Consider the following 12355-nt stretch of genomic DNA (forward strand, 5'->3'; position numbering starts at 1 on the left):
CTCTGCCCAGGTAGCAGGGCCTCCGCCCCAACACTCCGCGGGCTGCGGGGCCTCGCTGACCATCCCGTCCCCTCGTTGCTGACTGTGCTGCTGGGGAGGGGTCTGTATGGTGCGCGGACAGGGGACAGGGCCCCGGGGAGCCCAGAGGGCCTGGTCGCGGGCGACAGCGCCAGGTGTGGGGGCCACACTGCCCCTGAGAGGAGAACGTTTCACACGGGCTGGCGGAGGTTCGCCCCCCATCCCGCACCCAGCCTTTACCTGGGTTCGGGACGGGCTGCACGATGTCTCCGTTTCTCCACTTGGTCTCCATGCGCTCCAGCTTCTGGGCCTCGTACCGCTTCCGGCCCTCCTCCTCCTGCTCCTGTCGGGAATACTGCGGAGAAGCGCGGACAGACGGTCAGGCCGGCAGCAGTGAGCCCGGCCTGCCTCCCCTCGGCCTCCCCGGCCAGGCCTGGCTCAGCCTCCTGGGCTCAAGGCTTCCTTGTGTGGTGGCCTACATTTACGTAACTGGAGCCATCCATTGTTTTCCCGATACTACACGTCTAATATAAACAACAAAATACACAGAAGGTGGAAATCTCAGTCAAATGTTTGCTTCATGTGCTTTCTAGAATTGTTGTTATGCCCACGTCTATATAGATAGTTCTACCATGCTATGTGAGAAGTTTCTTTTTTTTTTTTTAACTGTATACTTAAAAAAAATGTTTCTTTTGAGAAAGAGAGAGCGAGCCGGGGAGGGGCAGAGAGCGAGGGAGACAGACAATCCCAAGCAGGCCCCACGCTGTCAGCAGGGAGACCAATGCGGGGCTCAGACTCCCGAGCCCTGAGATCGTGACCTGAGCCAAAACCAAGAGTCCAAGATTCGGACCCTCAACCGACTGAGCCACCCACATGCCCCTGTGGGAAGTGTCAAAGTAGCAATATTTCCTCCTTTCACTGCATTAGCAGAACTTACTAACCTAACATGACTTAGGGGAGAGGCCCGGTTCGTATGCGTTGAGCGTTTAGCCTGCTCCCAATGTCCCACTGCTAAAACAACATCACGTCAACAATCAGTTACTTATTTTGTTTTACACTTGCCCTTCCCTTCCTGGGATTCATTCCTGGACACTGAGCTACAGAATCCAGGGAGCCCCAACAGGGTGAGGAGAGAGCAGGTTTTCTGCGTGCCCTCGACATCCTCACTCTGCCGACCCCCAGCCTGTCCAAGAGGCTGCAGGTTTGCAAGGAATGCTCCCCAGAGCAGAGACAGCCCCACTGGAGCTTTCTTAATGGATCACAGGGGTTTGGACCCAAGAAGTTAAGAAATAAACACGAATATACAACTGGCACAAAAACTGGGGTTCCTTGGGCACAGAGAGAGATGCTGGGTTTCCCTGACGTGACAGCAAGGGCCCCGTCCTCCGGCCCACTGTAGGGTACACACGCCCTTCCTGTGGGACATGAGAAGACCAGACCGGGTCCACGGGCCCTCTGACAGCTGCTTCCCCCAGGGGCCCGGCCCTCTCCCTTCCCGCCGCCACGGCCCAGGCCCCCTGTGCTGACTGTGGCCCAGCCATCCTCCTTTGGTTGGTTCCAACATCTGCCCCTTCATTCCCTCAGCCAGCATTCCTGGCTGAGCCCACGGAGTGGCTACTAAGCTCAGGGCCCCTTGTTCCCTTCTCTGTCCCCCCATGAAGGCTCTCTGACTTAGGCAAATTCATTTCAGGTGGCAATTTTAGAGCTTCTTTCAAAAGCTACTTTTAAACTTCTTGATCTTCCTGCTCGTGGCTCTGCCCCAAATCACACAGGGTCTGAACACCACTCTGTGGCTTAATTACCATCATCTGAGGCTCAGAGAGCCTGTCTCCAAAGGAGGCTGAGAAAGGAGCTGAGTGGTTTGTTCAAAAGAAACAGACCATGAGTGTTTAAGTCGCAGTGGATAATTTACCCTTTTCCTCCATAAGCAAATTGTTGCTTCCCGTCCCACTGTCCAGAGTAAAGGCCCTAAGAGCAGAGTCTGTGCTGTGCCTATCCGGAAAAATCCATGGTTGAACCCAACTGTCCTCAAGAAATGCCTTTTAAAGAGATTTAAAAAACAAAATTTTGTTTAATGTTTATTTACTTTTAAGACAGAGAGAGACAGAGCATGAACAGGGGAGGGTCAGAGAGAGAGAGGGAGACACAGACTCCGGAGCAGCTCCAGGCTCCGAGCTGTCAGCACAGAGCCCAACGTGGGGCTCAAACCCAAAGACCACGAGACCGTGACCTGAGCCGAAGTCGGACGCTCAACCGACTGAGCCACCCAGGCGCCCCTAAAGAGATTCTAAGAAAGAGCCAACCCCCGCCCCGCCCCCGCCCGGAGCCTAATAAATCCTGGCTGTGTGCAGCCACATGGGGCCTGGCGGGGCCCTATCCAGACTTGAGCCACGAAGGCAGAGGAAACACAGCCTCCTCACAACCGTTGCCCTGCTGGCTTTAAATCTGGGGACAAAATCACTAGAGCATCCCAGTGATGGGCTGGTACCCCACTCCCATCCCCAAGGGCTCGTCAAGCCCAGATGATGTGAATGAAGCAGAAGCCAGCTCAGCCCCAATGTCCCAACTGTCTGTGCAAGACTCTTAAGTGCACATTTGGACACTGGAAAAAGCCCCAAGCGTCCACTCTCCACCACCCGCCAGGTCTCTCCAGGGCCGTGCTGCCCCCCTGGCCACCGCAGGAACCTTTCTCCTGTCACAGGGATACTGGGGTCCCTGTTTCCTGGAGAAGAAGGTGGAGTTATTTAACACTGCACGCGGTTGATGGCTGGGCTTCTTCCAGGGAAATGTGCACATGCAGTAAATCCATGAGCACGTGAGCGTGTGTGTTCCAAGGTATGTGTGTGCCTGTGACATCTACATGTGTATCTGTGAGATATGTGTGACATACACGTAGGTAATACGTATATACACGCGAAAGAGACATGTAATACATATGCACCAAGACAGAGATGTGTGTTCTCGGATAAATGACAGCTGTCAAAGGTTGACAGGAAGATTCAGGGGGGGGTATTAGGAAGCCTTGTGGCTAAGCTACCAGCAGATAAGCATAAACGCCAGAGAGACACAGAGCTTTCCAGGATCAATCAGGACAATGAAAACAGCAGACCTATATTTCAAAGCAACTGAAGGCTTATATGTGGGCCTCACACGCGGGGGAAGAAAAGCTCCCATAAATATTAGCAGCGGCTGCAGCTGGGAGCTGGGTGGTTTCTCCCATCTGGAGAACTCGCCGCTTCCGCCTCTACAAGGGCAAAGTTGGTATTTATGTCTTATCAAAGCCGGCTGAACAAAGGGGTTGGGAAAGCTCTGGGCCCCTCCGGGATGTGGGGGTGAGTGCTCCCTGGGGAGGAGCTGCCCTGGCCCTCTGGGGGGACAGGAACCGGCACGCCACCCACCCCGTCCTGCTGGCTGAAGACCCAAAGCTCTCAGCCCCCGGGGCCCTGAGGAGCCAGAGGAAGCAAAAGCTTACGTGCTCAGCCCCAGAATCTTCCCTCGGTATCAACCCCGTAACACATATCAGATGGCGCTGAAGCCACAGAAAAGGTCCGCCAGAGACTTCTAAGTTCTGTGGCATCTGAAAACTAAATCAGTTTAGTAATTATGTTGTACTTACATGCGGATATGGCTAATTTAACGCCAAGTGCTTAGTGGGAAAGGTGAAGGCAGAGGCAGGTACGTCTGTTAATTTCTAGAGAGAAAAAGTCGCTGTGCCTCAGACTTTGGTCTTAAAGCCCCCCAGTCAGTGGTGCAGGGACGGGAGAGACGGAGGAGAAGGGAGAGAGGCGGTGGGGTGGGGCTGGACTGAAGGGCGGTGTTCTGGCTTGAACAGGGTCCTGTCAAAGCTCCTGCCTCTCCCGGGACCGGTACAAGTGGCCTCTCACAGCATCGGAGTCTGCGCGGGTGTAATCAGCAGGGATGAGGACATACTGCATGTGGACCCCGGTGCCACCGGCTGGGGCTCAGCTAGGCAGGGCACACACAGACACCCGAACGGGAAGTCTGAGGCAGAGGTGAGAGGGGTGCTCCCACCAGCCAAGGAGTGCCCGCAGCCGCCAGAAGCTGGAAGAGGCAGGAAGGGTCCTCCCTGGGGCCTCCATCCAGCAGCCCAAGGACACTCACACAGACATGACCAGCAGGAGCTGTTGGGCCCCACGCCCTGGCCCTGAGCATCCACACACTCTCCTCGCTTGTGCAGGGGTGGGTGACACCAGTGCTGTTGGGGGTGGGGGAAGCGCTGCCTCCCTTCCCTCACAGTTCCAAAGGACTGGCCACCAACCTGACCCAGGCCAAGGTCTAAGCACCCTTCCTGTTCAATGCAGAGAGGGCTCCCCTGCCCCAAGGTGTCTTTGTAAAAATCTAGACTACACGGCAGCCGGAGCCCCGCGGCCGGCCATCCCCACCCGGGCAAATGTGCCACCTGGGCCTGGACTGTCCCCGGGGGCCCAGACAGGGTGTACGGTTAGACACTGAGCTGGTGGGCAGAGGGTGGGAGGCCAGTCTTACCCTGCAGGGGCGCGGGGGAGTGAGAAAGCCTGTAGGGGAGACAGAGCGGGCCTCCCCTAAGCGGGAAGGGCCTGTGCCAGGGGGTCCCCAGGAGCAGGGCAGGGACAGCTGGAACCAGCCAGGATCGCCCGGCTTCTCTGTGAGCTATGTGAGCAGACACCGGTCCCCACCTATCTGGTTCTCGGTTCCATTACTTGAAAAAATGTTGTTCTCTGGGCACCAGGGAGCTCAGGTGGCTAAGCATCAGACTTGATTTCAGCTCAGGTCACGATCTCACGGCTCGTGAGATAGAGCGACGAGTTGTGAGACTCAGCTCCACACTGCCAGTGCAGAGCCCGCGTGGGATTCTCTCTCTCCCCCTCTCTTTCTGCCCCTTCCCTGCTCGTGTGCGCACGCCTTCTCTCTCTCTCTCTCTTTCAAAATAAATAAACTTAAAAAAATGTCGTTCTCTGTATGTCGTGACGGCAGGGAAATGCTAACTGCAGCCACAGGACCTTTCCCTCTGAGAAGAGCTTGGGTGTGGGAACCGAGAGCTGCGGGTGTCCACGGAGGAGCTGTCATGCGTGTCCTGGAAACACGAAGGGACTGGGGTCACGGGAGGAGGCGAGGGACAACCTCAGGGAAGGAACGAAATCCTTCACTGGCACCACGTTCACCCTCCAAAGCCTGCCCACCCCAGCGCTCCCACAGCGGGCCCAGAAACAACCAGAACACGATGGGCTCCCTCCATGCAAAGATGCCTCTGTCTGCAGCAAAGCCACAAGGACAGAAGCCAGGGTGGTGGCAGGCACCAGCAGGGGCAAGTGGAGGGAGAAGAGGCTGAAACAGAGATGTCTTAGCGTCTGTTTCCTCAGGGACCACGAAGGGGAGCAGCTGGCCTGGGCCAGGCAGCCCGGAGGTCCTGGCTCTCGGCAGAAGGACCCGTCACCCGACACCGTCCTGGCCCCCACCTCTCCTCCGGTCGGGGGCACGAGGAAGGGTCCTCCAGGAAGGGCATCTGGCTGCACGGGGCCAGCCTTCACTCACGTTCCCATCAGGGAAGATCCCAGGCAGGGACACCCCCTCCACTGGCATTTCTTGTTGGCAGGCCGGCGCCCAGCCCCTGCGGCTCTCCAGGGACGTCTGTGTGGCCGATGACCAGGCCTCTGCCATCTGTCCCCAGAGAGAAGTAGAAGGGGTCTTCTTACCACGACTGGAGGCACCTCCAGGACCTTGTCCACGTTCTTCAGTGACAGGGGCACGTACCACAGGGTGGCTTTGTTGGTCAGCTTTTTAGTTCCTTCAGAGAAAAAAACAACAACACATGAGTGGTGACACAGGGAGACCACAGGAAGTTCAGGGCACAGGGCAGGCGGGGCTGAAACACACCTCTCTCGGGCCCCTAATCCCCAAGGCCTTTTTGAAAAAAATTTTAACGTTTGTATTTATTTTTGAGAGAGTGTGAGCAGGGGAGGGGCTGAAAGAGAGGGAGACACAGAATCCGAAGCAGGTTCCAGGCTCTGAGCTGTCAGCACAGGGCCCGATGTGGGCCTCGAACCCACGAACCGTGAGATCATGACCTGAGCCCAAGTTTGATGCTCAACTGACCGAGCCACCCAGGTGCCCACCCAAAGCCTTTTTTAGCCACAAGTTGCGAGCGGGGGACCGGAGCACCGGAAGCCAGCACCATCCCCACCACAATGCTGCCCTCTGGAGGGTGCTGGAGAGGCTTCAGTTCACACACCTTGAGCCTGGGGGTCCCGGCTTTCCAGCATTTGCTGACACAGAGGGCGCCATCTGCAGGCACTGCCTCCTTGCGGGTATTTGATGGAAGGGAAGTTTGGTCCCCAACACGCCCAGAAGCCTGAGCAGCCTCAGGTGGGGCCCTCACTCAGCACCTCCCGGAGAAGAGGGGACAAAGCCAGGGGACTCAGCCCAGGCCGAGCTCGGGTTCCCGCAAACAGGTCCGGCAGACCCTGAACTTCTGGTCAAGCACGCTCTGCTGAGAAGCTTCACGCCACAGCGCTCAGCAAGGGGACATCCACCTGCCTCAACACCACTGAGAAGAGCTCCCGCCACACAGGGGCCAGAAGGACAGCGGCACGTGGGCGGGAGGCTCGGGGAGTCACCGAGCCAGGGCACACGTGGGCGGCCAGGGAGTGGGGGGTGCTGGCCAGGCCACAGACCCCGGCACAGGTGCGCGGCCAACCGGGTGAGGCCGGTCCTTCACGCTGGACGCTTGGATTCACTGCTGACTCAGAGCTCCCATCCAGAAACTTCAGAGTGGAGTGCTGAGAGACAGTCAGTGGGCCGCTGACCCCACTCTGGGCGGAACGACAGGGAACAGAACCCTCGATGGGGCTACCACAGAGGCCTGTCTGGGCTGAGAACCCTGGGCCAGAAAAGTCGAGAGTCACTTAGTCCACTCCCCCTCACCTGTACTGGAGGACCCCGGAGCCCAGAGGGGCCAAGGGATTTACCGAGGGTCGCACAGCAACTCGGTGCCACTCAGACCCAGACAGGCCTCCGGGATCCCAGTAATTTCAGGGAACTATTGGCAAGGATGCCTTCGAAGAGTAGCTTCTCAACATGGAAGATCCCCAACGTGGAGACCAGTACACCTGCAGGAAGCAAGCGTAGCAGACAGGGGGCAGTGAGGCCCGCTCTCTGAAGCCCCTCTTGGAGCTCCCTTCGCCTCAGTTCTTTCTGACCTGCCTTCCCAAAGGGGGCCGGGGGCTCTGGTCTCCTCTACACACAGCCCTCAGGACCCGGCCGAGCCCCGCGGTCATGTAGGAGGGTGAGCCCGAGGTGCCCGGGCCTGGTCCTGACGCCCGGCCCCGACACGACGGTACCATCAGCACGGCACGGGAACCACAGGCAAATCACATGGAAACTATTTTCACTGCGCTTTGACTGAGAGTAAATCTGACAACCTGCTTTGGGGAATAAAGATTTCCTGTCTGACTCTGCTGGAGCCGGCCTGACAAACTGGTTTCCATGGAAACCCGCAGTGGCCCGCCTCTGGACCTAAATGAACACTGCAGGGCAAATGAGGCAAAACATGCTAATTGCACTTTCTCCATCATTTAATAAAACCATCAAAAGACAGTTGCAGGATTAAAAACACCTATTTGAAAATCTTAAGGGCTCCCAGCTATTTTCTGGAGCGTTTGCAACAATCACACCCCAGTTAGCTTAATATTTTGACAGTTGCCGGAGATGAATGAGCCTTCTCGAAGGCGAAGGTTTGCTGGTTGTCTGCCTCGGTCAGTGCTCGCTCGGCTGCCTCCTGACAGGCTACACAGCCCCCGAAGGAGGGGGACCCACAAGACAGGGGACCTCTGCCTGCTGGGGTCTCAGTTCCCTCCGCCGTCAGAATCCCCCTGGGTCTGCTGGGCCACACACTGCTTGGGGGGGGGGGGGGTGCCACAAGTGCACGGACAAGGCGGCCGAGCCCTGCCCTCCCCTCCTAGCCATGTGGACAGACAGACACACGTCAAGACAGAGCGGGAGGCCTCGGGGGACACAGGGCCCTGGAATAAGAGAGAGACACACGGATCCAAACACGGAAAGACAGAGAGAGGGATGCACAGACGTGGCAATTGGAGAAAGAGAGCCAGAAATGAGAGAGAGGGGGCGCCTGGGTAGCTACATCGTTGAGCATCTGACTTCGGCTCAGGTCATGATCTCACGGTTCATGGGTTCGAGCCCCACATTCAGCTCCGTGCTGACGGCTCAGAGCATGCAGCCTGCTTCGGATTCGGTGTCTCCCTCGCTCTCTGCCCCTCCCCCCCTTGTGTGTGCTCTCTCTCTCAAAATGAACATTCCAAAAAGAAAAGAAAGCAAGAAAGAAAAGAAATGAGAGAGAGACCCGAAGTCACGGAACAAGAAAGGAGGCAGCAGGACGTTCTGGGGCAAGGTGACCAAGCCGTGTGGAGAAACCGCGGCCTCGGGGCTCCAGGCGTGACTGACCCCTTCCCGTGTTACAGGGGAGGCCTGAGGTCAGGAGTGGGGACACCTGGGCCAGGGGCCCATCCCTTGCTTCTCCCGAGCCTGTGTCTTCTCAGAACACAGTGGGATCACCAAGCCTGCCCCTCCGTCCTGCAAGCTGGACACCTGCAGCCCTCTCCTCACCGCCAGTGCCCTCCTGCACAGGGCAGATGAGGCCCCAAGTGCCCACCCTGCAGGGAAGGAGCAGAGACGAGGCCACGGGGGCTCAGGAGCCCGGGGAGGTGCGTCCTCACTGGTGGGGGGGGGGCTGCTATCCTGCCAACGCGGCCCCAGGTGAGAGCCTCCAGCCCCCGCCGTGGGAGGGACCCCTCGGAAGTCAGGCAGAGCGTGTCGTTCTAGACAAAACCCTCCGTCAGCTTCCCATCTCTGCACAGACACAAATCTCCCCAGCAGCCTCTGCGGGTTTGGTGGTTCGTTCGCTCCCTTGTTCTCTGCCCCCTGGTTGTCAGCTCCACATTTGCTTGGAGACGAGGAAAGTGCCCGGGAGAAGAAGACACGGCCATTTCCCTCAGAGGTTCTCGATCCAGGGCTGGGTTTCTCTGCCTCGGTGCAAGGACACTGCATCACCCTTCGTGGTGGAGACCATCCCGCGTACCCCTGGCCTCCCCACACTGGATGCCAGTAGCTTTGCTCCAATTGTGACAACCAACGATGTCCCCTTGAGAGGCACCATGCCGGGGGTCCGATGCCAGGGAGGTGAGCTCCACTTTCAAAGTCAAGAGCGCCTCTGTCCCCCGGCCTCTTCCCCATTCGCCAACAGCGATTCTGTTCCCCAGGGCTTCCTCCTGGGCCACAGCTTGGGACGTGCCAGAAAGGGGGCTTCGATGACAGAAATCCGGAAGGCATGCCCCTCCCCCATTTTTGGTCCTTGGCTCAGTGACACTGATCATCACGATGAACAGCAGCACTGCTGGGACTGCTATCGACAAAGAAGCATGAGGACAGAGAGCAGCTGAGGCAGTGACATCCCCCGACAATGCCCAGCACTGCCCAGGAGAGATGGCCTGGGCCACAGAGGGACAGGCCACAGGGAGTGATGACAGACACCCCAAGGCCCTACTGTGAGAAGACAGTACCTAGGTACCCCTTTCTGTGCCATCACCCGAGGCATCCAAGGTCCCTCTAATGCCAGAGTTGCAACAGGCCTTAGGCCACAAACATGAGGCACAGGGGTGCTAGCCACTCCCTGATCCCAGGCCTTGTGCTGCACCCTTCACTGGGCCATGGCTGGGCCTGCCGGGGTCACCGGGATGTTCCAGATGGACAACTGTGCTCTGGGCCCAGGGAAGGGAGAAGCCTGAGCCCCTTAAAGCTCTCTGAGCACAGCACCCTGCAGAGATGGCCGAGGAAGGGGCGAGGGGGCATCAGGACCCAGGCAGCTCCTGCCTTCAGAACCAGCGTGGACTGTCCTCTGCGCAGGAGGACAGGGTGGTCTGGGACAGGGAGGGGGCAGCAAGGGGACAAAAGGCCTTGCCTTCGTCGTCAGCAGCCTGGTTATAAAAAGCAGCAGCGGGTGCAAACCAGAGCCACGCTCCCCTGCAGAGCCCAGTGGGAGGATGAAAAGGGGTTTCCATGGTTACCACCCCGAGAAAGAGAATATTCAGATCAAACCAGAGTCAAAGGTTGGCCCAGTGAGCTTTCAGCCTAAGCCTGGTATGCAGGGCCTGGGGCGGGTGCAGGGCACCACCTTCACTTAGGAAGGCTTAGGAAGGGAGGGGGGAGGGCCTGTGCCCTCCCAGCCCCCCCGCCGGAGGAGCAGTCACCAGGCCACCACCCCCCCCCCGCCCCCCCCCCCCCCGGAAGGCAGGATGGGCGGTGGCTGCAACCCCAGAGCCAGAGCTCGAATCCTGGTCCAGGCACGCGCTCCCGGGCTCGCTGCTTAACCCCTTCCTGTCTGCGAAACGAGGATGGCAGGGTGGGAATTAAGGGAGGTCATTCACGGACAGCGTCAGGACCGGCCCCTGCTGCAGGGTCAGCCCTCCATGCATGTGAGCTGCGGCCGCCGCCGTGCTGTCACCGCTGGTGAGACGCGATGCGGAAGTTACCTGTGAGGATGTTTTCAGACATCACGTTGACCTGGACTTCCACAGAGTGCTTGGAGGTATAGGTGATCTCCGCACTGACGTGCGCCACCTCCCCGATGCACATGGGCGACAGGAAGTCGGTGCGCTCGACCCGGGCCAGGGCGGCCACGCAGCGCTCCTGCAGAGGGACCAGAGACAGGTTACCCGCAGGGCAAGTCCCCACCCTGGAGACGCTCCTGAAAACGGCCTTCCTTTTTTCCCCCACTGGGAAAGCAGCGCCACATTCCGAACTGCAAAACCACAGGGGACGCGGGAATGCCCGAGGGGAACAAACACTCCAAAGCGATCGCTAACGGGATTCTCTGAGTGGTGACGGTTATGAGTGGCTTGTTTCTTTTTTCTAATTTTTCTACAAAAGACGTGTATTAGTTGCATAATGAAAGGTAAAAAAAGATATACTCCTTATGGAACATTTGGGAAATACAGCAAAGTAGACAGAAGAGGGAAGATCACTCCTCCCATCCATCCGAAGAGAAGCCAGGTTTCTATTTTGAGATCCTCCCTCCCAGGCTCTTCTCCTTAAGAATGGGATCTCACTGGTTCGTGTGCGGCTAGTCTTATTCGGTCATGCGAAAACAAACATGCGTGTCCACAAACTGCATTTTTTCACTCAACACAAGGGAAAAGAACCTGGCTGCGTTACAACCAGGGCCCTGCAATCACTATTCTTTTATTTAAGTTTTATTTATCCTTCAGATAGGCACCCCCTTCGCAGAACTCAAAATTCAAAAGGGTATACAGGGCACCAGGGCTGCCTAAGGTCACCTGTCCCTAGCCACCCAGGACACCCCAGAGTAATGGATCATCACGGCCACAGAACACACCCACACCTGGAGTGCCATCCGGAGGGCACGCGACAGACTGCTGTGGGGCTCGTTCTCTATCAAACGTGACAGACTTCCTCATTCGTGTGCACGGCACTGCCCGTGATTGGTATTTCCCGCCATGTCACTGCAAAAGTATGTTTATGGCTGGATAGAATGGAATATTCTTTCCTCTGTTATTAGAGATTTGGGTCAACACCAATTGTTTGTTGGTTTGTTTAAATTCACTCTTCTCCAATGAAGTTTTTATTTTTTTTTAAGTTTATTTATTTGAGAGAGAGAGAGAGAGAGAGAGAGAGAACACAAGTTGGGGAGGGGCAGGAAGAAAGGGAAAGAGAAACAACCCCAAACAGGCTCTGCGGGGCTCAAACTCACGAACCAAGAGATCATGACCTGAGCCAAAATCAAGAGATGCTTAGCTTCACTGACTGGAGCCACCCAGGCACCGCCCCCCCCCCCCAACTAAGTACTTCTTCTTATAAACAGTCCTGTGATGGATTCCCTTAGGTCATTTTCAGCACTGGGGACTGTTGCCCAGACCGAAGGGACAGACACCTTGGTGCCTGCTCCCAGAGTACTTCTCAAGAGGACAGCAGCGTGTGACGCGGCCTCAGCGCCTCCCGGCGCTCGCACGGAGGACTGCTCACTTCTCGTCGGCGCTAACAGAACGCCACGAAGGATGCAGGTGTTTGAAGAGTGGGACTTCAGACCCTCACTGCACCCTCTACCGCTTCCTGCCAGAAACCAGTCATCTCTTCTGGAACGCTGAGCACACGTCTGGCTGCCCCCAGGCCGGGCGGGGAGCAGGGAGTGTGAGATGGGGCTCACTCTGACAGCCTGGCCCTCAGGGCCTGCCCGCTCTGGGACTCGCTTTCCCGGTTGCTCCTCACAGCGCCCCCCCCCCTCCCCCCCGTCCCAGGGTGGGCCATACCA

The 12355-nt window shown here is 57.6% G+C and overlaps 1 protein-coding gene across 6 annotated transcripts in view; it reads right to left on the reverse strand.

The window, feature by feature from the left end:
* ACOT7 (acyl-CoA thioesterase 7) overlaps positions 1-12355 on the reverse strand; it is a 101202-nt gene that overhangs the window by 52253 nt on the left and 36594 nt on the right. For all 6 annotated transcript variants that reach the window (XM_023258023.2, XM_045035010.1, XM_045035013.1 and 3 more), the window contains exons 3-5: positions 10560-10716; positions 5712-5803; positions 259-373 (exon numbers count right to left, since the gene is read on the reverse strand). In XM_023258023.2, coding sequence (XP_023113791.1) covers positions 259-373; positions 5712-5803; positions 10560-10716 — 364 coding nt within the window. The remainder of the gene's footprint in view (positions 1-258; positions 374-5711; positions 5804-10559; positions 10717-12355) is intronic.

This window comes from Felis catus, chromosome C1 (genome assembly GCF_018350175.1).
Source record: "Felis catus isolate Fca126 chromosome C1, F.catus_Fca126_mat1.0, whole genome shotgun sequence".
In the NCBI taxonomy this organism is placed as follows: Eukaryota; Metazoa; Chordata; class Mammalia; order Carnivora; family Felidae; genus Felis; species Felis catus.